This window comes from Callithrix jacchus, chromosome 7, assembly GCF_049354715.1.
Source record: "Callithrix jacchus isolate 240 chromosome 7, calJac240_pri, whole genome shotgun sequence".
Lineage (NCBI taxonomy): Eukaryota > Metazoa > Chordata > Mammalia > Primates > Cebidae > Callithrix > Callithrix jacchus.
Window position 1 is genome coordinate 105409559 of NC_133508.1, and position 26960 is coordinate 105436518.

Consider the following 26960-nt stretch of genomic DNA (forward strand, 5'->3'; position numbering starts at 1 on the left):
AAACTCGGTCTCAAAAAAAAAAAAAAAAAGACTGACATCTTAGAAAGCCATGTTAGGATTGTGGGTCTAGATTGCATAAGGCTAGAGCTATGGCTGCACTAGGCCATCATCTTATTTTAATATTTTGTCCAAATTCTGGGCTTCTCACTATCAGAGAGCTATACCTACTAATTTCCTCTTACTATTCTTGGCTGCCCGGTCCCCATCCCTCTACTCTGGGATTTCTCAAGTTTTGCACTAATGGCATTTTGGGTTGGGTAACTATTGTGGGGGTTTGGCTTATGCAATGTAAAATAGTTAGCAACATCCTTGGCTTCTACCCACTTGTGGTCAATAGCATCTTTCTCCCCATTCCCCCCTGCTGGCAAGTTCCAGGGCGGGGCAGGGGGAGTCTTCTCCAAACATTGCCAAATGTTCCCTGGGGGGCAAACTGCTTTTGGTGGAGAACCCAATCACCCAGGCTTACAAGAAAAATTCATACTCCATCAAGTCATTCTATAATGCTTCATTTTCAGAGTTTCCAACTACAGAGATTCCAAGTTCTCCACAATTCATAACCATTACAGTTTGCCTCATGCTACACTGACTGCATCAGGCTGTCATTTATAAATTACAATAATGGATATTTATTTTTAAATATATTTGTTGGGTATTTTTTATGTGCTAGGCATTGTGCTAGGTACTTAACAGGACAATTTTTATTCTTATACACAAGTAAGTGGTAGATATTATTATCTCCATTCAGAGATGAGTAAAATGAAGACCTGAAAAATGAAAATAACTCATCCAAGGTCACAGCCAGTAAGTGTCTGAACTGGGGTCTGAAGCTAATCTGTCCGAGGTCCACAGTCTCGCTTTGTCTCAGGCCACATTATTTATCCTAATGAGAAAAACGAATACGGGGATACACAAGAAATACATTTACTCCAAGTTACATGAGTTCAAATGGCAAGTCCAGCGTATAGACTGTCGTAGAGGGTGGTGCTCTCTGCACTCTGCAGACTATCAGCAGTATGGATGTCTTTGTTCTAGGGACAGCAATTTTTGAATTATGGATTTTTCTACAGAAAACCAGAAAATGGTGGTTTCCTTTAAGTAGAAACCACAAGCAGTAGCTGGTTGCCATGGTAGCAGAGGTAAACTTAACCTTGACTGGGAATGCAATCACCAGAAAGGGACAGCAAGTATGGTCAGGAGTCTAAACCAGACCAGAGGTATTTTAACTGGAGAAGAAAAAAATCAAAGGAGAGAAATGATAGTCATCATCAGTTATTTGAAAGACTACTATCTAATTGAAGTGAAGCATACATTCTAGATTATTCTAAACGGAAAATCCAGCATTAGTGAGTGGAAATTATAATGTGGTCATGGAAGCCAGTTTTCCACTGAATGATAAGAAAGAACATTTAACCATTGTAATGTTCCAACTGGACTGAAAAATTCAACAAGCTGTCTAGAGAGCAACAAGTTGCTAGAATAGAAAGATGCTGACAGGAAAGTCTCTCTGCTGGGAGACCCAGTGTGGGTGAGACTGGGCTAGACAAATTCCCAGGCCCTCTCCCCAGCCAAAATCTCTGTTTCTCCAGAGAATTAGTAAATTGGGGTTCCCTGTTGAGAACAGACAAATGGAAGGTCCACCAGGCAGAAAGCCCCAGCTGCTCATCAGTACAAGAGGAGAGGTAAACTACAATCTCACCTGGGAAGAAAATGTCATTTAGGTGACACCAAACCAAGGGGAGGAGGAACCTTGTGAGGGATTTTTCCCCTCTGTTCTGAGTAGATGATCAAGGGATAAGGAGTAAGGGTAAAACTAAAAACAAACATAACAAACAGAAAAACCCCACCAAGAATCAAGCAGCTTTCTGCTGTCTTCCAGCCCTGGGACGCTCTGATGCCTCTTTCTTGGAATGTACCGCCACCTCCCACTGCTTTGGCCTGAAAACTGCATTTGATTTTAAAAAGAAAATCGGCAACCATCCAGCTAGGGGATAGTTAGAGTAATAGTTGATTAGTCCTTTTCTAACCACGAATACTACCTTTTGTTTCATTGCTCTTTATTTGCTCTACACCAACAATTCATTAAAAACATCTCACCCCTAGATTCAGTGAATGGATAGGACATGTCTAAACCCAAACATTCCTCTTGGAAAACCAACCACATTGTAAATATGCAGGACCTGTCCAGGAAAATAAAACTGTTACAAAGTCAACCTCTACTGAGGCACACAGCCTCCTTCGGAAAAAAAAAAAAAAAAAAAAGAGGTGCTGAAAAAATGACAGGTTTTTCTTAAAAAACAACAAAAACTATACTTACTCATTTTTTCATATTCAGCATGAAGAACACCTAAGAGAATTTTCCCTATCTCTTCATCTCCAGGGCACTCAAAGCATTTACAATCTCATTATTTTATACAACACCCATTAAGTGGGCACCAAAGATTGTTATCCTTCTTTGATTTCTAAGAAAGCAACTACAGAAGGATTAAACAAGTTGCCCAAGGTCATTCAGCAAATTGAGATCCCTGGATTTTCCATTCAGTGATTATTCTAGGGACACAGTGCAAAGTGACTGAATTCTCTAAACTTACCAAAACCCCTAAGTCTTACAGACCTCTTCCCCATTTTACACCACACATGAGCTTTCCATCATCTAATCACAAATCTGGACATGAGTATCCTACCAGACTAGTGCCATGTCTGCAAGAAGCCTGGCGCTACACCTGATGGCTTCGGAATCACCATCAAACGATTCCTTTATCTAGTGAAGTTGATTCTGCCTGGCTGCATCTGGGAAATTTTTAACCCCTTGATTAGCTATTGCACAGTTGGTTTAATTTGGATGAGACAGAGGACAAAATAGTAGTGGTTTTAAAAAATGCCTCCGCCATTCTGATTACAAAGGAGGCATGATTAACGAAGTGCCCTTTGTATCTAAGCTCCATTCTAAGAGAAAGAGAAAGAGCTTTTCTTCCCCCTTTTTTGATCGCTGAGTCTTTTCCTACTTGTCTCATCACCCACACAATCTGTTCTCAGCCCAAACAGACAATCCAGCCAGTCTGTGGAGAGTTCCTAAAACATTTATGTCGTGAAAGCAGACAGGATGAACAGGACCTCATCTCTACAAAGGATGATGAGACATTCAGCAAAAGAGTTTACAAAGGGAAATACAGATGGAGGCCCAAAGCTGAATGCATTTGCCCACAGTGTCTAACACAATGCCAGTCCTTATGTGTACTTGTAAACCTTCTGGTCAATTTACAGCCACCTCCAGGTTTTATTCCCCAAATTCCATTACTTTTAGAACAGAAGATTTTAAAAGAAAATACAATTAACAAGTAAGGCGGTCCAAATCAGTGCTTTAAGAATCCTTCGGTTTCTCTAGACCTTTAAACATAAAAATAGCAACTTAGATGAAGATTTTAGTTCCAACATTACCAGATCAGGGTGGACATAATGCATATAAAATACTTAATATATTGCCTGGTGCATACTAAGTACTCGAATAATATTACCTAATATTTTCATGTTATACTACTCTATTTTATTAATGACATTTTTATATATGTCATGCCTGTCTACTCAGCTAAATAGATCCACCTTATCTGTTTTTTCGTGTAGTCCAAAAGATAAATGCCTTCATATAATTATTTTATTTAAGCCTTCAGATCTATAGTAGGTTACAAGCAGTAGAAGCAAACCTAGGTCTCATCGCTGGCAAGTGGTAGATTACCCTACTGAGATCTCAATTCACAAATTTCACATCCAGTGTTTTATTTCAGTAACACCACAAATGAAGAGATTCTCATCTCTTGTGCCTCTTTGTATTCTTCAGAATTTAGCTGAGAGCTAAGAAATACCTTAATCAGCATCTAAAATAAATTTCTAATCATAGGTGACCTAATATCTCTGAAGATTTCATTTTAGCTCCTTTAATAAGGAAGAAAAAAAATGGGTGGAAAAGCCCAACCATATTTGGCTTTGAGGAAAGGCATGCCTCTGTTTTTATTTGTTAAGAGACAGCCTTAACAGGTCTATTTAGAAAGACAAGAGGAAGCATGAGGGATTCAATGATACACCTAAGGAGACAAATGGGGCTACAGCCAGATCTCTTGATACTCTGCTCATGGCTTTCTGTATTAAGCTGTTTAGCACTTTGAGTGAGGTGAATCTTGACTTGGATTATGCACATCAAGTTGTGGTTCAGATGAGCATTCCATACTTTAAAGACCCATACCAAACCCCCATTATAAAAAAAAAAAAAAATTCTGATCTAAAAAATGCCTAGAACTCAGTCTTTTTCACCTAACTTAGCCCTTAACAACAAACTGCCTTATTTTATGGATCTTGTTTTCCCAATCAAATTTAAGTTGCTGGAGGGCAAAGCCCATGTTTTTACTCCTTCTGTAGCCCATGGCTAACCTAGTTCAGGACTTGCAGCAACTTGTGCTGCTCGTTGCTTGGTCTGCCTCATGGCCTCCTAGATGTCCCAAAGAAACCTTGAGTCACCATAACATCTACTGAATTTCCCAACCATCCCCAGAACTACTGCTCTGCTTGGGCAGTCATTAAAGCTTCTCTTCTGCCTTCAGGATCTTCATTTCAGCTGCCGGAACATCCTGTTGCCATCCATTTCACACAGACATCCAGCCCAGCAGGAACACGTGTTGCAATGAGCTTTGCTTCAAAGCCAGCAGCCTGGCCAAGTTCCAGGAATTGTCACTAATGATCTTCACCAGCTACTTGGTTCTCAACAGTGATCTCTGAACACACACGCACGCACACACAACTCCACTTCCAATATTGCTCTAGTTAGAGGAGCTGCCTAACAGAGGTTGGCTCCAGAACTTATTTTATTCTTTAATTGTTACAGAGAACTTATGTCATCAAAACAAGCAAACTCTCCAAATACACTCTCTGCAATGCAGCAGTGGCCCCCACCAACTTACTCCTTTTTTTCTGAGATGGATTCTTGCTGTGTCACCCAGGCTGGAGTGCAGTGGTGTGATCTCGGCTCACTGCAACCTCTACCTCCTGGGTTCAAGTGATTCTCCTGCTTCAGCCTCCCGAGCAGCTGGGACTACAGGCACATGAAACCACATGAGGCTAATTTTTGTATTTTTTAATAGAGACAGGGTTTTCACCATGTTGGCTAGGCTGCTCTCAAACTCTAGACCTCAGGTGATCCACCCACCTCGGCATCCCAAAGTGCTGGGACTACAGGTGCGAGCCACCGCACCTGGTTCCACCAACTTATTTTTAAACTGAAGGCATAACAAGGGCATCAGTTTCCTTTGATTGTAAGAGACAGGAAACCTTGCTCAAAGATACTTCAGCAAAACTAAATTAAATTAACCACTCAATTAGTAAGGTGATACTGAAAAATATCTAGAGATAAAGCAGTTTTCTAGTGGTTGTTTTGATAAATCAAATGGGTCAACAGATCTCACTTCTCTACAGTCACTGAATTCCACTCTATATTTTATTAGCTTTATTCTCTGGTTTCATTGGAAAGACTTCAGCAATTCCAGGCTTATATTCTGTGAGTTCGAATTCAATAAGAACAAGAGAGGATATCTCTTCCTGGTAGCCTCCACACAAATCTCAGAATTCACTCTAATTAACTAACTTGAGGCATAAATCCACTGTGGCTAGTGCTCAGCTTGGTCATATGTCCATCACCAGAATCAGAAGTGAAGATTCTCTTAAGCCACATGGACTGAGAGTGGGGAAGAAAATGTTCCACAAAGGAGATTCAGGCAGATCCTGCTGTCAAAACAAATAGGCGAAACACTGGGCAGCCAAAAAACACCAATCCTTTGCCCCAATAAATCTTCCTTCTTTTCCTAGTCTCCAAGAAGTTGTATTATTGGAATTATCCAACTTTGAAAATAGTATATTAAAAGAAAGAAACAAGGCAAGGCAGTATGTAGCCAGTAAGCACATGAAAAGAGGTTTACCAGTACTGTCAATCAAAGAAATGTAAATTAAAAGAATAAGATATTCCTGGCACATTGGGAAACATTTTTTAAATAAAAGTAATCACCAGTACTGGCTAACATGCAAAGAGACAGACATTCCCAGATTTGGCTACTGGGTGATAAGATTATCACTGGCCATCAGAATCCTTAAAAATGTGCATTTCATTTTACCTAAGATAAATTCACAGAAGTGAATTTACTAAGGAAATAATAAAGGACATAAATAAGAATTTAAATACAAAAAACCTTTCTCCAGTATTGTTTATGATAACCCCAAACTGGAATTATTCTAAATGTCCAATAATAGATTGAGCAATGTAATTATTATAGCCATACTAGAAGTTATTATCCTGACACTAAACATGAACTTTCAATGCATGTTTATTAGCATGGCTTAAATAAGTAGAAAGGCACAATACGGAAGAATTAATAAAGGGGCAACAATAGCATCATTCACTAATTAAACCTAGTAAATTAGTTTCACTCTCATCTCCTAGGCACTCCCTGGCTCCTCCTTTAAGATTTACCCCAGGGTTCTAAAGACCCAGGTTCTGTCTGGGGAAAGAGAAAAACATCTGGAAATCCTCAGCAGGCTAAAATGTGTTGAATAAATATGTAAAGAGATATTCAACAACTATTTATGGGAGCGGCTTGCTAGGCAGAGGAAGGTGAAGAAGATGGACCACAACTGGCATTTTCTGGTCCTGGAAGAGAGCTCAAAAAGTAATGCTTGGCTAATATACAGTGATTTCAATCACAAATAATTCATATATATTTTAAACTACTCTTTTTTCTTGTTCTTCAACTTATCATAATGCAATTAATATTCAAACCCCCAGAGTTCTTCCCTCCACAAACATAGCTACTGCGTTGCCAAACACAACATACCACAAACAGTTATTCCCCATCTCAGTTTTTATAACCTTAAAATATAAATATACCTAGTAGACTGGCCTATCTTAGAGTGTTGTTGGGGAGATCAAATAAGATGATTTCCACTAATGTGCCTTTAAGGAGGATAAAAGCGCTATACAAATGTGAGATATCAGGCATATCACTGCATTACCTAGATTTACCAAACACAAAACAAAGCATGGGAGGGTTCATGGCAGGCCTCTGGCTCCTCCATAACCCTCATGTTCTTTTCCCTGCAATCATTTCGGAAAACCAGATGTTTGTTTGCAAAGTTTCTCTGCAGCAAAAGGGCAGGCCCTCTCTACATTCAAATTGGCTGAAGTTGGTGTTTCTGCTGTTGAAACTTAGGAAAGAATGGGGGAAAAATGCCAAAAATAATCCAAAAAGCAGACAGGCACATTTTAGAGACTGGAGCCCTAAGATGGAAAAAGGTAGCAGGATGAACAAGTATAGGGTTAATGGTTTTCATCTAGTTTCATTCAAGCCACCACAATGATAAATCCTAAAGATATAAACTTCTGAGAGTGAGCATTCTTTCAGAATTAGCACACAGGACTCCTATTAGCAATATTTTATAGTGTTCCAAATATCTTCCCAAAGGAAATCACTGCAGAAAAAACAAAAGTTCTTCTTTGGTAGGGCTGTGCTTGTATACCATGTACTTACATACTGTTTCTTCTATAGTCTCTTTATTTTAAAAAATGGCAAAAACTTAAATAAAACATGGATGGAGCAATAAGAAGTACAATGAAGTTCTTAAATGCCCTTCTTTTTAAATCCCCACCCCAATTACATCCCTCCCTTGAGGATATTTACAATCCGCTATGACACATGCTCTGTACCTTCTTGGTTCAAGGAAAACACACCTACAGCATTTCAAATTAACTACTGACCCTTACTCTCACACTATAAACAAACCCTTTTCACAATCTCAATTGCATTGTGTCCACATTGATTAAAGCTTGAAGCCTGGTGACCTCATGTGGTGTTAACTTCTCCCATGCACCAACAGCATTCCGCCTTTCTACTCAATTACCCCCTTTGGTGCCAGAGGATCGCTACCCAATGAACACATACAATGGACTTCTGCTTCATTACACTAACCAACAGCAGGATAGAAATAAGCAGAAGAGGAATAAACAAGCTAATTTATCATGAGGACAGAGCAATCTTTCCCAGTCTCACCATGGAAAACTTCAGTGGTTAACGGGAACATCAATAGTCTGGGGGTGATGTTTATGATCTTACAGATTATGGACAAAACCACAACAGAACCCCAAACTGACTAAAGAATTCTGCAGATTAGCAGGTGTGAACACATGCACACAAAACCCATGCCTTAAAACTCCAAGGTCCTACATAAAACCTACTCAGTAATTATTTTGGGAAGCACAACCCTAGGCTTTGGATAACGTGAGCTGACACTCTGGTAATTTGCCCCAAGTGTTCAACCTAACCATGGGGCCCCTCTTATTTATCTTTGACAAGGTGGTCAGGAGGGACCCAGCCTCTTTGTGAGAGAGGTCTGGTGCCCTCCCCCCTGCTTCATTAGGCATGGCAAGGGCACAGCGGTTGATTAAATTAACAACTTTGGAGGGCTTCAGTCCCAGTTCCCAGACATTAGCACCATCATCCAGAACAAATTAAAAGTCTCACAGCAATTAAGCAGATTTTGAAAATGAATTTCCCATGGTTCAATGGCTCAACCACAATCTTGAGTTAAGTATCAGAGAAGAGTATTGAAGGAAGAGAAGAGGAACTGACTGCTGAATTTCCAAAGCAAACACACAACTGGTAGAAGCAGCATACACAATAAACTTCTGAGCCTCTGCTAAGTAGGCTTATACATTTCTTGGATAGCAAATTGGAAATATTCAGTCATAGAAGGGGAAGGAATAAAACAGTAACATAGAATGGTTGTATCAAAATGGTGGATTTTTTTTCTTTGTTTTTATTTCCTTTAACATCATTGTATTCTTGTTCAAAAATATAAATAGATATTGAGAGGGGACAAAAATACCTACTTCCAGTCACGGGCTTTTAACTTCAAACAAGAAATTGTATATCCAACTCTGGAACTGGAATCAGCTACATTTCTCTGACCCAGTACCACCAGGTTCACAATAGGCAAAGACCTGGCATGCCAGACTCCAAAGGACCCTGGTGATTTACTTCTAAGAACTCATTTCTGGGTCAGAAGAATAAGATTAATAATAGAATAATACCTCTCACATTCTAGGTGTGTACTCTTTGCCAGGCACTGTCGTGAGGCCTTGTTATACCTGCTTCCTTCCCTGTCAGCTTACATGTGCTCCTTTAATCCCTGTTTCTGCCTTGCCCCTCTGCCTGGCTCTACTTGCAAGTCACTGGACTGGGTCCTCTGAGCCCGCAGGCAGACATTTGGCACAGCTTGTGTGCAGGAACCTGGAGGAGTCTTGAAGGAATGTGCAAATGAATTCATTCCTACTCACCAGATCTATAAGCTGAATACAATGGAATGCAGGGGTAGTTACTTGAATGAATTATGTCTTCCTATCAAGGGCATTTATAAAAGCTGACATCATAAATACATTATTGGTCTGTAAGTACAACTGTAAGTATATCTACAAAATTCTTAGAAGGATAACTTTGAGAGATTAGTTTTCCATCTTTAAAAGTTCATAAAAAATTAAACAAACTACGTGGATCTTCTAAAAAAAAAAAAAAGCCCCTTCAAAATAGCCCTCCTGGAACAGAAGAAACACGTTTATTTCTTAAAGACTGTAAATCTCAAAATTTGCATTACCAACAGTTCCATTTGGATATTCAGAATTTGGAAATATAAAAAAAAAAAAAAAAAAGAATTTGGAAATATGTGTACTCCTGTGTGTTCCCTTCCTCCCACTAAACTCTAATCAACTAGTATAGACAACCAGCCACAGTCAATTCTCTGCCTTTATGGCCAAACAGGGACCAAAATATAGCCCAGACATAATAATAATCAGCATAACAGTAGGCATTGGTAATGAAACTCTCCACTAGTGGTCAGAAAGCTCAGTTCAAATCTTATTTCTCACTACGTGGTCCTTGGGCCTTAGTTTCCATAACATAATAGAAAAAGGTCTCTTTCCAACTCCAAAATTGTACTATTGTAAGCACATCTTTTATGTTCAAGTGAATAATAAAAACCCTCCCCTCTTTAAATAATAATAACCTGGAATATAATGTTATAAAACTTAGGGTAGACCTCAAAGCTTTAAAGTTGAAGCATTTTAGCTGCCTCCACAATAGGTCCAAAATGCAAGGCATTTATCTCTTCATTTTTTCAACAGATATTACTGGGTACCTACATTGCACTGATCTGTGGTAACAACCACAGATAAAGGAGTCGGTTAGACCATCCTCGTTCTCACACAGCTTGTAGTTTGACAGAGGTTATATTTTAAATCAATTTTGTTTAAAATTTCTTATAAAACAGCACTAAAATTCTCGCTGTTTCAGAAGTGATTAATATTTTATTTTTAAAAATCATTTTTCCTCAAAGTTTGACTTCCAAAGCCTTTGTCATTTATGTCACATCTAGAAGCAAAAAAATTTCCTAGTGGATGATGACTCCAATTTGATAATGTAAAAGAGAAGTACAACTGGGTTTCACTTTGCAGCAAGAAGAAAGGGAATAGTTTCTTCCACCTAATGAGTGATATCCATTTAAAACTCATGCTACCTGGGCTTGTCTATGCTCTAAAGAGCCATGAATACTGGTCCAGTATTTTAAAAGACAAATATTTAGATTCGGATTAAATGTTGGTTAAAAAAAAAAAAACTAAGTTAACCACTCTAATTTACCAAATGTATGAATGACATGCTTCTTGGACTGTTAGCTAGCATAGATGTTGCCTAATAAGAAGGCTATCAAGCAGTGTGGCTGGGTTTCTAATTTTATCCAATCCATTAAGAGGCAGAAATAACCTGTCATTGACCTTACAAGACACAAGTGACTCCAGAATAAGCAAACAAACAGACTTGAAAAGTTAATTACTATGAGCAACCTCTACTTTAGGGAAATGGCTCATATCTATTAATTAATATCACACCTATGTGCAGGCTCCCAAGAAGATGGAACTTATGTTCTCTCATTTAAATCCCAAACCCCCTGTGACTCGGATGTTTTTGGTTGAGGAAACTGAGGCTCATAGAATTTAAATGGTTTGTCTAGGTTATGAAGCAAGTTTGATAACAAACAGATAAATCAGATCACTACCGTCGATCAACCGTAAAACCACATTCCATCAGTTATAGAAATCCAAACACTTTGAATGGAGGGATCAAGTTTCTCAACGATTAAGCTTCTCATTTAACACAAACTATCATATGGAAAACCTCAAGCCAACACTGTATTATTTTGTAGAGTGACTATTTCTCAAGAATCCTATAAGAAGCCAACATCATCAAGAGGCAACTTTCAAAATTCCTATAACAGTTCTGTTAAGTGGGAAGAGCTGTCTTTCTTTTACAGAGCTGGTTTAAGTAATTAGCTGAAGTTCTAACACAGAAATATGACTGCCTCCTATATACACTAATCCTGACTTGGTTAAAATCCCAAGCATACTGCTCATGGTTCTCCTAAATTTTCTTTCTCTTTTTCAAGAAGTGGGTGGGGGAGGGAAGGAAGGTACTGGAGGAATTCTTCTGATTCTGTAAAAACAGAAACAAATGCTAATTAAAAGATGACCTTAATGCCCTTTTGGTTTAAAAATCTTGAGCATTTACAAATTATCTTGTTTTTGTCTCTTTCATCAACTATTACCCAGAAATACCTTTCTCATAGAGCCAAGCTCTGTCCTGTTTGGGCATGTTCAAAGGATAGTGCCAGCGATTTAACACTGGCATGCTCATAGACCTGCAAATTCTGAAATTCAGGGGGAGGTATGAATCAAAAGATGGCTGAGGTCCCACAGTTGTGTCACGGCCAAGCCCCACACCACCCACATCCTCATATGATCCTCAAGAAGCAAAATCTTTCCGAGATGTCCTATAAGTAACAGAGGGGCCCAATGTGCAGTCTTTTCAAAACCTCAATAAAAATCTTATCTACTCAGATAAGATTTGAAACCTTTCTGAGATGTCCTGTAAGTGACAGAGGGGCCCAATGTGCAGTGTTTTCAAAACCTCAGTAGAAATCTTATCAACTTTGCTTAGCCCAGATACTCAGGGATAAAGTAGGAGCCTGGTTCACACAAGCCAGAACTAGCTCAACAGAGCAGAGAAAAGAAAGGAATGTGGGGACGCGTCTTTTCTCTGTCTTTTCCACGTCTGAGGCATTCTGCTCTGGGGCAAATTACAACATAACTAAAAGCAGATAAAATACATGAGAACTGAGTAAAAGAAACAGGACCTCAAAAAGGGCTCTGCCTCAAAAGAAGGCTGGAATTCATAAAATATGGAACCTAACTTTTTTAGTGGTGATCACCTGAAGGCAAGCTTGTTAAACAGAGACTTAAAAGTCAAGATTCATTTCAGCTAAATTAGATGGTGCAGAAAAATAGTGCTTCATGACTCTGCTCAGTTTCAACAAAACGAAAGACAGAGGAGGAAGAATTTACAGTATAATACTTGCATCACTCGAATCACAAAAATATGCTTGTTAGTCACAAAGGAGGGGCCCGCAACCTTGTAAGCCTTATTTATTTTAGCAATGTGAATTTTCTGCTTGCAATTACCTTCAAAGTGAAGAAATGGCAGAGACCAAGGATGAGGAATTTTGTTGCTGCTTTTGTATGTAAATCTGACCAAAATATATAGGGCTATGTGACTTTACCCCCAAGCTCACTACAACTTCAGATTTATGCCTGCCACAAACAATCCTCTAAAAGCACAAGAATTAGTCATAGATTTTTTTAGTCAAGGAAACCTCAGACTGATAAAGTCTTAAAACCAGACACAGGACTGTGCTTTTTAGATTGGTTAAGTAATGGCTATACTGCGTGGTTTGGTGTGTGTTTTTTAAAGAGTTTTAAATGTACATTTCCCCAAGCAGGAGGAAGGGAATGTACCACACCCTCAGCAAGCAAGGAAGGAATTTAGTTTATGTTTTTTAAATTCTGTAGTGTTCTTTAAAATCCACATAGCACAGCATAACATTCCACATAGTTCTGTTGTTCCATAAGGGATTAGCTAAGTACATTAAGGATACAAAGGGAAGGGGTGACAAAGTTATTGCTATTTTATTTTCAAGTAACAGAAAAATCGATCTAGCTATGAGAAGCACAAGTTAGGAATGTTTTACACATTAACTCTATAATAGCCTTAGACAGAAATCAGATGAACTTCACACTGAAACTCTGAGGGATATGTATCTTTGGGGCACTGAGTGGCATTAGAAACTGAGTCCAAGCCATGTCTCTGCCTAATTGCATGAACTGAATGGCTTCCCTTTTCTGGGACTCAAATTCCTTCTAAATTAAGGTAGAACAAGATAGTCTCGAAGGCCCTTTCATCTTTCGATTTAATACCGACAAGCTCTTCAGCTTCTATTCAGGCCAAATACCACCCGAGTACATGGGTACAATGGATCCAAGTAGCTGCACCCATGGACAGTGACAAAATCACACAGCTTTAGGTGGGATCAAGTATTCTACTGGCCTAGAATCTGTTGATCCTGGCTGCCAAGGTGGTGGGCGGGGGTGGAGGTACCACTGGTCTGTGGAATGACTTGCCTAATATCCCAGAGTCCCCTGAATCCCAGGCATTCTTATCCTGAATAGAGACTTTTAATCGATTTCTTGTCTCTTCCTTTGTCCTCATGTTACCACACTTCTACCAGTCTGTTCTGCCAGTGAGCGTTGGCAAATCATCCCAGCTTAGAAGTATAGACTTACAAAAATGGCATAATCAAGCTCATTAACATTGTATATAATGCAAAAGTAATAGATTCTGAGTAAAAGCATGAGAGATTCTCTTGGGATCAAATGTGCATGCTTTAGGAGAAGATTTGGACTTGTGTTCTTATTTGTTAGCTTTCTGCAATAACATTAATATCTATCAATTGGGGGCAGCTCACAATGAAATACTGGGTTATAGCACAGGAACTAATGTTAGAGAGCAGGATGACCTCCTTGAACTTTCAAACCCAAACCAAGTAAGGTTTTGGGTCATTCCCATTCCTTCTGCCTCAACAGATCTACTAATCTGCAGGTGGTGGGCAAAGTGGTGATGGCGCAAAGAAGGAAAAGAGGCCAGGCGCGGTGGCTCACGCCTATAATCTCAGCACTTTGGGAAGCCGAAGCAGATGGATCACCTGAGATCGGGAGTTGGAGATGAGCCTAACCAACTTGGAGAAACCCTGTCTCCACTAAAAATGCAAAATTAGCCGGTAGGGTGGCACATGCCTGTAATTCCAGCTACTTGGGACATTGAGGCAGGAGAATTGCTTGAACTCAGAAGGCAGAGGTTTCTGTGAGCTGAGATCCTGCCTGGAGATTGCACTCCAGACTGGACAACTCTGTCTCAAAAAAAAAAAAAAGTAAAAGAATGGATAATACATAGTATCATGTGTAGGTTTCCCCAAATCTAAGTACAGAGAGAGACAAAGAAAAGTAGGAGAGACGGATTTGGATTAAGCAAATGATTTCAGTGCAAAGTCCTTTGGAAATCACATCTCTGATAGGTCTGGCTCAATGAGACACTCCAACAAGTGCCAAGTCCTCAAGATAGTAGATTCCAGTGATATTTAATGCTTGTAGCAATCCCCATGAGGAAAGAGGAAACTCTGTTTCACATCACAGTTGAGAGAGGGAGTCAATGAGATTTTATGACTTATTTGGGATCATTGAGGCCACAGGTTGTCTGCAGAGTCCTAGCCAAGTTTCTCTCCGCTACGTGATGATGCTTTGAGACCAGAAGCTCTCTCTTTGGGAGGGGGGTCAGCCAGGACTAAGGCAGCAGCAGTTAACTGGCCTCCAACCAACTTTCATGAGCCTGTCCTTATTAAACTAGGGCTGAAGAAAAACTGAGTCAACCATTTACAGACTGATTATCTTCTTTCTAAAGGAAAATCATAATGCTTTGCTAAAAGAACTGTAATAATTAGGTCTTTTCTTTCAATTACCTCTACTTTCTTGGAAATGTGTATCTGCAGATAAAACCTCAGAGTTAACCCAGGGAATTAACCAGATGTTTAAGAAGACCCTGTAATTCCTGTGGGCCAGCAAAGAAAGAACACCCCTTTGCCAGATTATGTTATCAGAACGGAGTACTAAGGAGAAAGAAGGAGCAGAAAGTTAACCCTGAAGGTCCCGGATTTAAATACGCATAGCAGATAGAAACGTTAGCTCAGTTTTGAGGCATTGGGTGGCACTGGAAGCAGGTTTTGGAAATCCAGGCACAAACCGTGTCTTTGAAAAGATAGTTTCATAATTTTCCAGAGGTCTTCATTTTCTTTTCTTGAGTCTAGATTCTACCTCCATCTTCCAATGCCACACCCTCATTACACTCCCATTTCTTCAACAGCTACCTTCAGGACCTACTTTATATGCTAAATCCAGGGGGGGCATTCAGAGGACCCACCATCTCGACAAATTTCCCATTACAATTCCCAGTCATATTTTGCTGTATGCAACAATTTCCTTTTGGGAGTGTTGGTATATAATTTTCTCAGGTTCAGCCCTCCCTAGAATGGCCCAGAAGCACTGGTCAATATTTACAATGGCTGGTGTAGGAGGTTCTTATGTCTTAGGTAGGAGTGGACATCCCTTGTTTAGGAAGTAACTAGTCCAATGATCAGTTCCCATGCAGTGATGGAAGTGAGTGGTTTGGGGAAGGGGTGGAAGCAAAAAACAAAAGCTTTCATCTTCTGATGAATCTGTGTAGAATCAGTTTCATCACACTCACACCTTTGTTTCTCATAGAAATAGAAAAAACAATGGGAGAAGAGTGGCATTAGGCTTAAAAGCATGGCTTAGGATTCAATCAAGGACTGTGGGCTTGAGCCTTAGCCCTCTCATTTCCTTGCTCTGTACTCTTATTTACTATCTCTGCAACCTCAGAAAAGGTCCTTAAATGAGCCTTAGATTATGTGAAAATTGAAGAAAGTAAAATACTTGCTTCTTTGGGATGATATGAGCATTAAGTAAATCTTCACATGTGAAATGTTTTCCGCAGTCCCCCAGTCTTACAATATGATTATTGCTTTTGCTCCCCATAAGACTTAATTAGGATAGAATGTGGGGGGTGGGGGAGGAGAGGTGGTAGTAAGAGACTATAGAAATTTAGTATTTTTACATTATAAATTATACATCATTTTCTTTTATTTAGCAATCCTTTTAGATTTGTCCTTTTACAAAAAGAAAAGTTAGAAAACACTACAGTTTGAGATCATTAAGTTTGAGAATTGGCATGCCTCAAGCTCCTTCTCTCCACTCTCCTCCTCTCCTTCCTACATCTCCATGCAGGCACTTTCTCTGGAACTGTGCAGAGCAGGCACATTTATTACACCACCATCGCAACCCTTCAGAGAAAAAGTAAGACTTAAATGAAATAGGCATGATCATTTCATGTCTTGATGCTCCCTGTGTCCCATTACCTCTCAGAACCTCTATCAAAATCTAAGGCTGCAAATCTTTCAATAGAGAAAATCTCTTAGCATATTTTCCCAAGAACAAAATGTACCTATTTCTGCTATCAGGGTGGCTATCTGTAGGAGTCTCTGGTTTAAAATGCCCTCTGTATTATGCATGGGTGTGCATATAAACAAAAATTCTCCATAGGGGAAATGAATTTTCGACTTTCAGTAAGAGGCTCTTTTCTCAATTCCTCTGCCATCGCTGCCAACCCACACACTCTAAAAACCTCTCCAACCTCCACTGATTCTTTCTTTCCTCTCCTTTGAGCAAGTCCAGACTTACTGTATAACTACATATATGTTAAAATCACCAACTAGAGAAAATAAAACTGAGTAATCTTCCTGAAAGTAGCAGAATCTCAAACATTTGATGGTTAACAAACTTGGCGGCTTTAGTCAACTGGATGATTCAGACAATTACGGGGACTGGTTAGAACTTGACATAGAATTGGTTGGACTGGCATAGGCAAACTTCTCAAGACATGTCCTCCCTCAGCTTCGGCAAGGCACTGTTTGGGTCCGTACAGCTGCACTCCATTTCATTTATCATCACATTTGACATGTTTTCCTTTTGATGTTAGCTGGTTATAAAAATGAGAAATCAGTTTTAGTGCTGTTCATCTTGTTTCCCTACATTCAGACCATTTTTATTCAGGCCTAAAAGTCAAGGTTTTGGGAAAAGTGGAAAGATCACCTAATGGTTGATAATCCAGGCTCTGATATCAGATTGACTGGAGTTCAATCCTAGCTTTGACCATGAGTAGCTAGGCAATATTGTACAATTTTACTAGATCTTTCTGCACCTCAGTTCCCTTACATATAAAATGGGTACAAAAATACCAATTTGGCAAGGTTTTGTATGGATGAATTTAGACAGGTTTGGGCACATATTGCACATTCAGTACATGTTAAACATATCATTTTATTATTATATCTATTTCAAGATGAAATAATTAGTTGATGGTATAATTAGTAGGGCTTCTAATTTCATACATTCTTGAATTCCCAATAAATAAGTGAAAATTATCTTGATGCTAGAAAACTACATCCTAGGAAATCTTTTGCTGTAAATTTAGATGAAGAAGGGCTCTTTTCTACCCACAGCTCCCCTAGTTTACTCAAGCTCCAAGTCTTGTCTTTATTAACCCAGCCTCAGCATGTAGGCCTATCCTGGACACACAGTACACCCTAATAGGTATTTTGCAAATCAGGCAAGTAGCCAACAGGAGCGTTAAACTAAGGACATTTACATAATTTCAGCAGATTCTAAATTCTAAATCTCCATAGAAACAGCTTTAAGAGGAAGATAAGGTAATAATCTTTCTGCAGTTTATATGGATTTAAAAATTTAAAGGTCAGATTATTGCAAAATATCATGTAGGTAGGAAAGGCCTTAAATCTCAATCTGGGTTTCAGGCAGGGAAACTGAAAACCTCACAAAGCCACACATAACACTATTAGCTCAAGGAAATGTTTCTCATTGTAACAGGAAAAGGGAAAGTTCCAATAGAAGTCTAGACAGGCTGTCCTGAAAGAACAATCAGATGAAAGAGCAATTAGAGACTGTTAGCACGAGCATGATTGCACTGCAAGAACCAAATAGTTTCGTTTTTTTAAGCTTGAATATTGTAATTATTTCAATTGCTTAAAGAATTTCACTTTTTTAAAAAAGATTAACTTTTAAGATTGCACAATACTCCTACAAAGCACATTAGATACTTCTAGTAGGTAACAAAGAGGAAAACAATGAAATTTTATGAAATAAAAAGCAGAATAAAATACAGAAAAATATGGCCTAATATCAACCAAAAACCAACTGATTAGTACTTTTCAAGATTCTCACCAGATACTCAAACATTGAAGTATTACAACTATTGCATCATTGACACATTAAAATAAATCCAACAAGCTTAAAATCTAATAAATTGGGGAGCAAACACATATACTCTGCAAACTGTAGTTTTATTTAATTTCTTAAAATTCTGCAACTTCCAAATAAACAACAGCAGCAGAAACAAAAGCTCACATAAATGGGTCACAGTAAAGACCAGTTGCCTGCACTTAAACAACACTAGCACAATCATGTGGGCTATATCATTGAAAGAAGTAGTAATCCATGCACAGTTTGAGAAAATTGATTACATATGTGTATATGTTATATATTATAGTGTACACATTACATTCTCAGCATTAAAGAGGCCACTCACATAAGTTACCTTTTCAAAGAAACAGTGATCTTTCCTAAAGAAATCAAAATTGGTGATTTGTTGATACTTATTAGGAGTTTACGTTTGGAACACTCTCATTTATGGGTATGCTTAAAACAGTGCAACAATTTTCCATCCATCCAGTTCTGATCTTCAAACTCTTAATAGTTTTACAACAGCTGGGGAACAGTGACCTGCTTTTTCAACCATTATATTCTCGAAACATGACTAATTTGAAGATGAGCAAATTGCACATAATGGGCCAGGGATTCAAGTTCATGATTTTTAGTCTGCACTCTCTTTTCAGGGTACATGGTCTCCTTCCCCTCCCTGCGTCCACCACCCCAAAGCTGCCTTTTCAGGAGCTAAATTCACCAAACATGAAATAAAAGGAAAATTATTTTTTAAGTTTTCTGCAGGCTTATTTTTAAGAAGGATAAAGATTAAGTTATATTTTTAAAAATAGTTTTCTTTTCCTTCAGGGGTTATTGCATTTTTAAATAATATCTAAATATTTGGAATGTATTTAGATGTATGCAGAATACTAAATGTATCAGACATATGGTTTCATAGTGGCTCAAAGGTTTTACAGAATTGTGATATAAAGCAGTGAATTTATAAATACCCCAAGTTCTACTATGCAAGATATTGCTTTCAGAGCCTTTTGGCAAAATCCCATTAAAGGTTTAACTTAGAGCTAAAACCTTTTTTTTTTTTTTTTTTTTTTTTGCTTATAGGCAAAAAAAAAAAAAGCAAAGAAGTTTTTTTTTTTGGTAAGAAGGACATTGAAATAGGAGAATATATAAGCTAAAGCAAAGCCAGTCCCTAGAGGCCATTTGCTTTTATAAATTTTCTTCATCAAATCTAGAAGGCTGCAACCAAACAACAGTCTAAATGTCATGTACAAGTCTCTAAGTTCTGAAAGAGTTACACAATTTTAGAACTGAAAGGGACCTTAAACTCTTCCCTCTACCAATGAGGAGCCTGAAACCTGCTGGTTAACTCACTTGCCTGGTCACTTTGGGGCTCATGGATTGTCACTGGTTTTTTTTTAGGGGTGGAGGTGTTTTTGTGCTGTATATTTGTGTGTGCGGTATATTTGGTACTTACACCGTTATAAGCAAGAGTTTTGTCATTTATAATCTCTTCTTCCTAAGTTGCTCTATGTTTACTCTGATCAGCAAAAAGAGTGATCCAAAAGAAAAATATATTCTGGCCAGTACAAAAGGAGAGTTTCCTTTTCTCACTTGGCCTACTGCAGATATATTAGAGACACTTCACACCCAGGACAACTGACTTCTTAAGTAGCAGTGACAATGGGCTGCGGAGGAGTTCTCTTCTTACTGGAGAGAGCAGAGGAGGTTTTTGAACTTTACCTTGACTTTTCAGCCTACAAACTGTTCCTTCAACTATTGTTTCCGCTTGCCCACTTTGTTGCTATTCTTTCCTTAGTTTCCTCTGTTTTCCAGCTTAGGGAAATCTGCTAGGAAAATACATCATTTATGTTTTGTTGATATTTATTTCCCATGTTTGGGCCCTTCCCAAGTTTCTAGATTTGTTTCAGAGCAAAGAAAAATTACTTTCTAAGTTTAAGAGAAAAGGCTAAGTCACTGTTCAGCATGGGCTGGCTCTGATCTGAACTGGAGACATGGCCTTTGCAATTTAGGAAAGAGAGGAGGTAAGCAGTAAACTTACACAGTTTCCTCCAAGAAGTGTTATACATAGATATTTTTCAAGGAAATTATTATAAAGCAGTTTATTAATTGAGGGTAATCTAGTTAAGTCAACATCTGTCACAGACTTTTTGAGGTTGTTGTCATTAACCAAATTCTCTGGGAAAAACAATCTTTGGCACCACTTACTCCAGACAAACCCTGCTTGGAACAAACAAGTGTTCTGACCCTGTAGTAACTGTAATGTCCACCAGCCACTCAGGAGTGCCCTTAGGGCTTCTCCTCATTTGTAGGATCCCAGAAATTCTGCTAGTTCCAGAAGTCCCCTAGGAAGCCTACATCATGGATAACGGGCCCTGCAAAGCTAGGAGATCAGCCTTAGAAAAAGGAAAAACACACCAACAAACACCAGGAAACTATGTGTAATGGTTTGCTGCTTGTGCAAAAACCTCAAAGAGGATGAAGGTCAGACAGGGATAATAGGGCAATTTAATTCTGAAAGCACAAGGTGCAAGAAATTTTAATTATGGTCTGCCGCTGAAATCACACAAGATCCAATGGCATCTAACTGCAACTGCTCATCAAGGGAGACAAGAGGTGTAATTGTAACCGCTGCATAATCACTGTGAGGGCACAGGGAAGGCTGCCTTCAGCTCCCAGCAGAGAAGGTATTAAGAGCCTCGAAAAATCGAATACGGGGAAACATGGGGATTGCATGTAGCCAAACAGGAGCTCCTAACACAAAAGCTAAACCGTATGTGTGTGTGTGTGTGTGTGTGTGTGTGTGCGCGCACGCGCGCGCGCACGTGCGCTGAGGGTTTCAGAAATAAAAATATGAAGCTGTTTGACCCACACTGGAGATATGAGATTGGAAAACTCTGAACCCCTTTCTGCTTTGTGGATAAATGCAGACAGAGAAAAAAGCACTGTTTCCTTTAGGAATTTCTCTCCTTGATGAAGCTTCACCCACTCTCCTTTGTTTAAGACAATTGGCTTGGATGTTACCGTGATTTACAGTAGCAAACTCCCTTTAATTTGTTCCCATCAAACCCAAGTCTGGAGACAAAACGCAAGCACACGACTCGAGGTGCCCAAGCCTGCGCAGCTCTGGCAGTGACGCTGCCCGCGCCCGCCGGGCGTTTCCCCCGCACCCCACATTGCGTGGGCGCCCGCCAAGGCACTCGGGGAGAAACCCCTCATGGACTCTCCACTCCGCAAAGTTTAACAGCCGTGAAGTAAGGAGACCGAACCTCCTATCCGTGCCCGCTGCAAAGTTGGCATTGAAGTTCCTGCCGGGATGTCCCAAATCTTGAGGGGGTGGGGGGCGCGAATGTGCAGAGCCAGGAGGATGGATAGAGACCGGGACACAGCGAGGGGAAGGGAGTTTTTCCGAGTGGACGGTCGGTGAGGTGGTTTTCTTCACCGGAAGCCTGTTTGACTCAGAGAGGTCCTGGAGGTGCACGCCAAGGGAGGTCTCCCAGGGCCGCGCAGCCGCCTGGGGGCCAGGGAGCTGTCACCTGCGGGGGGCTGGAGTGGGGGCGGGGGACGCTCTCCTAAGTGCCGAGGGAGGACGAGAAATCCAGAGTCGCTGGCTCTCGGGGCTCTAAAGAAGTGGGGGGAGGGAGATTCGCGAGTGGGCAGGAGGCCAAAAGCAACACCTTTCGGATACGCTTTTCCCCTCCGACCTCTCCAACTTCCTACGGCGCTGGTTAAGGACTCCGTCCCACCCCACCCCACCTCCCGGCCCACAATTAGGACCTGTCCACGGCAGAGAGTGGGGTGGAGGGCGGCGGGGAAACAGGGCGCGAAGGTCGGGACCCCAAAATGCAAAAACCCTCAGCCCCTAGCGAAGACGACCAAATGCATTCACACCACGCAAGTATCACAGCCGTGTAACAGAGCTCCGGGTCTGCGCCAGGCGCAATGCCCCGACTCTTCTGTTGTTCCTAATAAAGTCGATTACGTTGCCCTCCCGGAGCTGATTGGAAGGGAACGGAGAGGAAAAGGGGGGGAACGCGGGAAAAAGCAGGGGTGGGGGCGGCGAGCAATCAACTTTGTAACGCAGCGCTTCCTCGCGCGATCCGTCGCCATGCTTAAGATTCCCACCCCCGCCGCCCCCCTCTTGCCTTTCAAGTGGATACTGAAACTAGGCCAAAACTTTTTCCCCTCCTTTTCTCTTAGCCACTAGACTGGATTGTGCCCCACGGAGCCCCATGGAGCTCTGCTTTCTTAAGCACAATAGCCGGACTAATTAGATCATAGAAGCAAGGCAGTGATACTGTAACAAGTAGCCCAAGAGGCAAAGAGGGAAGGGGCCCGAAAAGACAGAAAGGGGGAAAAGTTTGCAGCTCTCGCACTTACCAATCAAGCCTCCCACCAGAAAGGCGATGATTTGGAACACGAGCAGAATCCCACCAACAATGCACAGCTTCTTGGTGCTCATGTTTTCTATAATTGCCCCAGCCATTTTTGCGCCCCCCCTTTTTCTTTTCTCCTTGAAATAAATGTTTTAGGGTGTGCTTTTTGCTCCCTTCTCTCACACACTCCCTCCTCCCTCGCCTCCTTTCTGGGCGCTGCAAAACTTCAGAGGTGCTGGAGCGCGGCGAGGCTGGGACCGGGACGGAAGGCGCCCGCACGAATTCCCCGGGCGCAGCCGGCTCGGGCTCCCCCAATGCCCGGAGCTGTGATTGTGGCCGCTCCGCCGCCTGTGGACGCTTAAAGGAGCAGGGAAGCGGATCACATGACGCCGCCTCCCTCCCTTTCTTCCTCCCTCCCTCTCGCGCTTCCTCCCTCCCTCCCTCCCTCTCTTCCTCTACCCCTTGCCCGCCAGTTCGGGGCTCAGAGCTCCAGCGGGTGCTGGCGACCCGCTCCCGAGTCTGGCCTGCAACCTGTCCCGCCAAGGGCTGGTGCTGTTTGGGGGTTGCTGAGGATGTGAAGCGGGTTCCCTCTGCCCAACCTCTCACAGATTTCCTTTTCTGGTTTCCGAAGTGCGAGATTTATATCAGCGGTGGACCGCCTGGCAGACCTTTAACTTACGGGTTGACTTTAGGAAACGGTCCCCACCCCACCCCCAGCTGCTAGAACTCTCTTTAGGAAAGAGGAGGAGAATTTTTTTAAAGGACCAATAGATGCCTAAGTCAAAACACAAGAGATGCGGAATAAAGTCGCAGCTCGCCTTCCTTCTACCAGGTTCCCAGCCTCGGTTATTGGGCACACACCCAGCTAAATTCCCCACGGCGCCCCTTGAGGAATCTTGCGCTCCAGCCAAATCAGACCACTGTTCGTTACTCCAGCGCATGGACTTCCACAGCCTTAACCCTGGCTATTGCCTTAAAGAGAACATGTTCTACTCCAACAACTTTAAAACCTGATCCCAAACCAATTAGTCTAAGAAATCTTCCTAATTTTCCACACCACCTCCATGCAGTATCTCTGGGAACTGAACCCCTCAAATCCTGTGTTTACATTTTTACCTCCTATTGTAAGGATTTGTGTACACGTTTGTCTCCACCACTGAGCTGTAAACTCCTGGGGAATAGGGACCAACTTTTTTGTTCTTTGTACCCCCCTTGGTGCCTAACAAAATTCTAGCTCAAGCAGGTGCCCGGGAAACTTTTGTGGAATGAAGTGAGTTTGCATTTCAAAAGCCTAAAGAGAGCTTAGTTGGTTTGTAGGGTACACATATTAAGTTACAATGTTTGTTGTGTCTTTGTGAGAGATATATTTATATTTATACTTAACTTCCATAAAAAGAGGGCGAGCCCCCCCCAATAGAGATTTTCTGCTCTATCAAGATTACATTTCTGGACCTGGTTTTTCCATGTTTCATAAACTGAACCACTGGCCAATACAACTCACCTTACTCAATAGACTCTTGGTTTGGCCAATACCCCACCCTGCTCCCCACACGCACATTTTCCACCATCACTACTCACACACCTGGTTTCTTGTCCCTCCCTCCTTTCACACCTTCTTCATGCCAAGAGATGATTTTTCCCAGTCCTCTCTCCTCCTCTACTCCGTTCCTGAATTTTCATTGCCCTTATAGAACATGTCGTGCAAGTTACACTTTATAGAAGCATTTATTTCTAGTCTCCGAGTAGAACAGACCACTTTTCAAGGACAAGCGCCAAACTTCATGCTACAAAACTCCATCTCTTCAGCATCTAATAGTTCTTAACAGTTCTGAGGATATACAATCATGTGTCGCATAAGGATGTTTCAGTCAACAACAGACTGTGTATGTGACACTACTGCTGTAAGATTATAATACCATATTCTTACAATACCTTTTCTATAGATATATTTAGATACGCAGAGTAGTTACTATTGCATTACAGTTGTCTATAGCGTTCAGTATAGTAACATGCTGCACAAGTTTGTAGTCTAGGAACAATCAGCCACATGGTGTAGCCTAGGTGTGTAGTAGGCTATATCACCTAGTTTTACGTAAGTTCCCTCTATGACGTTTGTACAATGACAAATCACCTAACAACACATTCTCAGAAGGTATTCCCATCATTAAGCAACGCATGACTGTGGTTGCTGTTTATCTATTCTCTCATTCAACTCTTTGTCCCAGTCACTTACTGAGCTCTTAACATATTCCAGGTTTTCTTTCATAGCACTCAAGGATACCAAGATGTCAGATACTTGCATCTGCCCTAAAGGAGCCCCAGTCCAATTGTTATTCACTGGATAGTAATTAATCACCTCTACTTTGGCAAACACCAGGTTACTATCAGAAAGGATGAAGTGGACAGAATTGTTGTCCTTCCAATGTCCTTCAGTTCAGAGTACTCAGCATGCCTTGGAGTATCATGTTCTGAGCCCAGCACTCCTAAGGGCCCATTTATCTTTTCTAAAAGTCATTTGTTTTCCCATAAATATCCTTCTCCTGTTAAGATAGTATATACACTCCAAATTCTATTAACAGCTGCCTCCTTGAGCGGTTATGAATGCCACATACATTTGATATATGTGAACAAAAATCTGTCATTTGCCTTGCTAATCTGTCTTTTGTCAGTTTAATCCACAGAGACCCCCAAGCATTATCCATAAGAGGGTAAAGAAAAAAGAGTTGTTGTTGTTGTTTTTTTAATTTTTGAGACAGAGTCTCATTCTGTCGCTCAGGCTGGAGTCCGGTGGCATGATCTTGACTCGCTGCAACCTCTGCCTCCTGAGCTCAAGCAATTCTCCTGCCTCAGCCTCCCAAGTAGCTGGGATTACAGGTGCCCATCACCACGCCTGTCTAATTTTTGTTTTTAGTAGAGACAGGGTTTTGCATTGTTTACCAGGCTGGTCTCGAACTCCTGATCTCAGATGATCCACCCACCTCTGCCTGCCAAAGTGATGGGATTACAAGCATGAGCCATCACACTTGGCCTCCATGCACTTCAAATATAAATTGGATCCACAAAAAAAATGTCTGGAGTGGTAGAATTGATTTATTCAGATTAGTGAATTCCTTGCCTTAGTTTTTAATCAGCTGCTATAATATCCCCCACAGCCTCTGCTCCCAAATGCATCTCTACATCTCTGCAGAGTAGCCAGCCTAACTCCTTTAAGTTTCAGTTTTCTCATCTGGAAATGAGAGCCTTGAAACAAGATGCTGGTTCTCCACCAATATCATCCTCTGCTATAAAAGAGTACTTATTAAGTAATCATTTTAATTAAAAAGAGATCTTTCTAACTGCTAATCAATGCTTCTGTCATGAGATTACCAATAATGCTCAACTGAGTGGGATGTAGACACCTCTGGTATCCATCACCATGGGCTGCTTAAAAAATATGATAATTTCTATCATGACTTTTTAAACATTGAAAGTGACTGTTTGATCTTTATTTCCCAAGCGGACAACAAAGACAAGTAGAAAAGAGCCCGAGATAGTCAGCTGGATCTGGGTTGGAACCCTGATCCCAGCTCTGGCCCTTGTTTCGTGTGATCACAGGCTATTACACAGTTACTTACCAACTCTGTGGCTTCACAGACCAACTCTGAGGCTTCTGTAAAGGTTTCACTCCCCTTCTGTAAAATGGGAATAATAATAGTACTACTTCATGGTATTCTTGCAAGATATGAATATTTATTAGTATATTTAGGAAACTTTAAAGGAAATCAAGAATCTTGTGTTTAAAAACTAGTGAATAAAACTGACGACTGATTAGTTATTGCTCAGCTCTAAAATTTTTATCGTATTATGATTACTTTTTGAAGCATATGTTAGGAGACATCGAGGTGGTTAATTTTACTTGACAAGTGTATTAATAAGGACAACATCTAGTATTGAACTTTGACAATACTCAGTGGTTTTTGACATAGAAACATCTGTTATAAAAACTTCCAACTACCAAGGAAATGTTTGTTTTGAGTCATTGTCATTAGGTAGATTATCCCAGAGACTGCAGTGATCCAAGGGCAAATCTAACTCTGGCAACAAAAACTGATCATTTTAGGCCAGGCACGGTGGCTCATGTCTGTAATCTCAGCACTTTGGGAGACCAAGGCCGGTGGATCACAAAGTCAGGGGTTTAAGACCAGCCTGGCCAACATGGGGAAAACCCATCTCTACCAAAAATACAAAAATTA

General features: G+C 40.7%; 1 protein-coding gene across 2 annotated transcripts in view; it reads right to left on the reverse strand.

Annotated features, from left to right (window-relative positions):
- WLS (Wnt ligand secretion mediator) overlaps nt 1-23062 on the reverse strand; it is a 128529-nt gene extending 105467 nt beyond the window's left edge. For both annotated transcript variants that reach the window (XM_035251835.2, XM_002750945.7), the window contains exon 1: nt 22733-23062. In XM_035251835.2, coding sequence (XP_035107726.1) covers nt 22733-22838 — 106 coding nt within the window. In that variant the 5' untranslated portion in view covers nt 22839-23062. The remainder of the gene's footprint in view (nt 1-22732) is intronic.
- Nucleotides 23063-26960: the final 3898 nt, after the last annotated feature.